This window comes from Acanthisitta chloris, unplaced genomic scaffold (genome assembly GCF_000695815.1).
Source record: "Acanthisitta chloris isolate BGI_N310 unplaced genomic scaffold, ASM69581v1 scaffold33987, whole genome shotgun sequence".
In the NCBI taxonomy this organism is placed as follows: Eukaryota; Metazoa; Chordata; class Aves; order Passeriformes; family Acanthisittidae; genus Acanthisitta; species Acanthisitta chloris.
Genome location: NW_008681531.1, coordinates 15,557 through 20,156, shown reverse-complemented (window position 1 = coordinate 20,156; position 4,600 = coordinate 15,557). Strand labels below are relative to the sequence as shown.

The window sequence follows — 4,600 nt, the reverse complement described above, 5'->3', positions numbered from 1 at the left end:
CTACACAAGCATAGCCCCTACATAATGTTATATAAAGGAGCAGAGTGGTTTGCTGCTCTCCCACGTATTTCCACTCTGCCCATCACTCCTGCGCTGCCCCAGCTGGCACTGTTTGTTCTGTTGAGTAAAACAGATCACCTTCTGGCCTTGACCAAAGCCAGTCAGCCCCTTGAGGTGAAAGATGTCTTACAGTAACTGGAAAAGCCCCTGGAGGTGCCAATAGTTTGTAACAGGAAGGTGAAGTGTAACGGTAGTGTGAACAAACATGGTTATACCTTTCCTGTCCACCCAGCCATGCCAGTGGCTGCATAACCACACGCCCTGCTCTGACCAATCAGTCCCAGCAAACTGGCCATTTATCAACACTGCTTGTATTCTCCTCAACATAGCCAATGTATATATTGCTTTTTAATTGCTCCTCACCGAGACAGGATCACCTGAACTGTTAATGCAAGTCACAAATGCAGTAAGAGCAGAGGGCTGGCACACCTTGGTTTAGCAGTTACTTAGGGCTAGGAAAAATTACTACTATCACTCATATATAATTGCAACATCAAGCTGCTGAGGAGACAGAGGGAGAGAGAGAGCTGTGAGAGAAGACTGTACATGGGGTTTTTTTTAAGAGAGCTGTGAGAGAAGACTGTACATGGTTTTTTTTTTTTAAAAAAAAAGCAACGCTTTGTCTTAAAATGGTGCTATAGCTACTGGCAAAATTAATCCTCAGACATTCACTTGAAGTAGGCAGGCACTGCTAGCTAATTTCACAGGGTTAGAAAAAGATCCAGAGAAGGAATCAAGAAGCTTAGCAGCCTCGTGTGACTAAATGCTATGTGATATTTTTCCTTTCTGATCTCTAATTAATACTCTGCTAAAAAAATAATTATTTAATCATGAGCAGACATGTTTCCCTGATCGTGCTTTTCAGGCTTGCAGCAGTCACTCAGGAAACTATTTTTGGAAGCAGTGAAACCCACTTTGAGCCAGAAACCTTTACAGATAGGAGCTACCAGAATGCATGAACAAAACCCAAACCCTACCCTTGCTAAGCCAAAAGCAGAACTGTATGTGAACATTACCTTTAGTCACTGACTTTGCTTTCACATGCTCCATGTGTTGGACTGATTCATGTCTTCCAAACTAATTGTTCCCAGATGTGCAGAGGTTTAGTCAGCACACCATTACCCAGCACACCACCACCCACATGTCTTCCCACCCACTGAAGGGAGTGGGGAAATAGGAGCCCATGGGAATCTATCTACACAAGGAGCTCCACAGTTCCCATTTGCTTTTCTGCTCTCGAACAACCTGATGCAGGAAAATGGGAGTACTGCAACTAAGGAAAATGCATAAATGCATCCACAGCACCAGTTTATTTCAAACAAAACCCTTAGGAGAAAGGGGAAATTGATTACTGCAATAATGCTGCTCTGGAGCATTAGGACTATTACAGCACTAGATCTCAAAACTCTTCACAAATAAGGTAACATTATCCCTGGTTTATACTTAATAAAACTCATCCATACTAGACTGAGGATGTTTCTCTGGCATCTCACAGTGACAGACCACAAGTCCATACTCTATTCTGCCAAGTTTGAACTTCTCACCAGGCCATGCATACTACACCTGTGCCCAACAGCAGCAGAGCAGAATGTGCCAGGTTTGGGCTCTCTCACACTCAGTCCAGTAATGATGCAGTGACACCAAAGGCTTCTGTCATATTGTCCTGTGCACTCAGCACCTTACAGAAGAAGAGCAAAATAGCTGCCTGTCCAGCATGTGTGCTGTGTGCCCCTCAGTCACTCATCCCTACCAGAGGTGCCTGTTTTCCACTGCCTACTGAAGTAAGCTGGCACTGGCTCTGAGACTACAGGAGTTCCCAAAGAAGCGTTGGGAGTCTGACCCCACAGGGAGGTTGGCAAGTGGAAAAAGATCAAGAACTGCTACAAAAAGCTTTTTCCCCGCAGCTCAGGTCAATACCTGGTCTACTGCTGTCACTGCATGGCTTGAGAAGGTCACTTTGCATGACAAATTACCATCAGGCAGATTGCTCTGGAGTTTTTTAAGCCTCCAATATCCATGTTTATGTGGACCAGAAAGAGGTTGGACTCGCCAGGGTTCAACACAGCATCTCCAAGGGAGCAGAAATAGAAAGTTATAATCAGTTCCTCTTCCCTCACTGATCACTGTGTTAGGATAGCTACTGCTGGCAGACAGCAGCTTAACGTTATCTCCTCAGATTTAATTCAACTTCCTTGAACTGAAGAGATACAAACTCCTAATGACTTTAGCATGTTCATGTTCGCTGTAATATGGCAATCAACAAAACTGCTATACAGTCATGGCAAATTAATTACTCTGGTACCAATTTAAACCCTCTGCTAGTGTAATGAAAAGAACCCTCAGTGCAAATCAGAAGTGGATCCTAATGACTCCTGAAGGTTGCCTGTGCTTGCCCATATTCAGGACTGGGATATGTCAAGGAGACATCAGCTTGTAGTCATCAACAAATGACTGAAGTTGGCTGGGCTGATTGGGGAACTGAACTAATTTTCATCCATTCAAAACTCAGTCAAGAACCCTAAAATTGTTAAAAAAACTCCAGATGGGATTCTTTTGTGCCAGATCTGAATGGTTTCCTTGGGGTTATGGCAGGAATTCAGCCACAGACATACTCTGTGGTTTTACAAAGTGAATCTTTCTGATCAAATCAGCAGTACCTACCAATAGAGTGCAAGACAATGTGATAATATCTCTACTGCTTCTCTCCCAGGAGTTGTGGTTAAAAGACAGTAGAAGAATTTGAGTTGAGGCTGAAAAGAAAGGTGATAAAAATGTAAAGTTGCCCTTACCTGCCTCCTTTATGTGTTTGTATACATCATCCGAGCCAGCAGAAGAGTATGGGATGTCATCATGGGCTACGAAGTCAATCTGCCAGTGAACAGAACAAACACATGTCACCATCACTGAATTTTGGTTCACTGGGGGATTGTTGTGGAGCATCATCTCCTTTCTTGACTTCAGCTAACTTGTGTTTTACACTCTCATCCTAAAGCTATGACCTAGAATACTGCACTAGATTTTGGCCTGCAACTGCTGTGCAGTATGATCAGTTATGAAAGGACAAGAAGCTTGTCTCCAGAAGCACTGCCACCACGTCTGCCTCAGTGTGATATGCTGTAGAAAACCTAAGTTGCATGTTCCTGCTTTTATTGCTCCTGTAAGAGCTAAGCCAAGGGGCAAAGCCTTGGCTTTTGAAACCATGGAGGCAGGATTATTGATTCTGGCTCCTCAGGGCTGTGCATATATACATGTATAGAGTACTGTCATGCTGTCATTTTGTCACCCAGTCATGTGGACACTAAAATACACTGGAGTTAATTATGCTTTTGTTAAGATTCATATAGGTTGCAGGGCAATGCATACCAGATAAAACATTCTGTCCTGCCCTTTAGAGGACATGTGGCATTTTTATGTATTGTACCTGTTACCACTAATAAGAAATGTACCTTTAATACAGGACTTCAGTTATGTGACAACCTTCCTGGTTCACAATCTCCTTTCCTGAAAGTTAATTTGTGAATAATTCTTCAGTGTTATTTTACCCTTCAAAAACTCTACTACAGAAATCCTTGTAGCATACTGAGCCAAAAAGGCAAGACAAATACAACATTTTCTGACAGAGATGGAGCAAGCAATACTATTTACCTGATCCCAGTGACTGAAATTAACTGAATTAAATAATTTCCTCCAGCTAACAGAAGTTCACAGACTTGTTTATTCTCAACCATCAGTCTACAAAAGGGAAGGGCGAGATAAGGGGATAAATGTACCTTATGCTTCTCAAGGAACTCGGGTGTCAGTGTCCAGGGTGCATCTCTGATGACCTCATCCACATAACGACAGTGTCTGAGGGCTTCGTATCGCTCAGTTTCATTCATCACAGTGAAGCCTTTGAATTTATGTGTTAAATCATCACTGCAAACTAAAATATGGAAATATCAGCAAAATGGCTCCACAGTCAGTAAAATTAGCATAACCAGCAGTTGCTAATTCCTAGGTAATTCCAAAATACACTTAGTGATTTTTGGGGTGCTCCAGAGCATAGTAAGAGTTCTGCTCAGGGTTGGCAGTATAACCACATACTTCTGAGACATCCTTCCCTTTCTGGAGCTGCAGCCAGAGGCCAAGTGAGACACAGTAGGGCATCTCAGGTGGTACCATATACACATGTTGAGGTAAATCAATCCCACTATAAGTGGGGATTTCATGGGCTGTGAAATTTCAGGGGTGATGGCCAATGCTCTAAAACCAACCAAAACACACAGTGTAGGCAATCACCAAGTGCTTGCTAACTTCATGTACCATGAAATGGTCATCACCTAACTCAACCCCCACTCCTCACATCAGATTCAACTACAGCAGGTTGCTCAGGGTCATTTCCAGTTGAGTTTCAAAGATGGATATCCCTCAGCCTCTCTGGGCCTCCTGTTCCTGCTTTTTTATTCCTACATAAACAATGCTTTAAATGATTAATTTGACACCAAAGCTCAAAATCACAGCAGAACAGTTTCTCACTAAATAAACACTGATGAAAACAAGT

General features: G+C 42.8%; 1 protein-coding gene across 1 annotated transcript in view; it reads right to left on the bottom strand.

Annotated features, from left to right (window-relative positions):
* The window catches only part of PCYT1B (phosphate cytidylyltransferase 1, choline, beta), a gene marked incomplete at its 5' end in the record, with an annotated part of 16,472 nt that overhangs the window by 7,782 nt on the left and 4,090 nt on the right, over positions 1–4,600 (bottom strand). The window contains 2 exons of the mRNA XM_009078144.1: positions 2,850–2,928; positions 3,831–3,982. Of these exons, the coding sequence (XP_009076392.1) occupies positions 2,850–2,928; positions 3,831–3,982 (231 nt within the window). The remainder of the gene's footprint in view (positions 1–2,849; positions 2,929–3,830; positions 3,983–4,600) is intronic.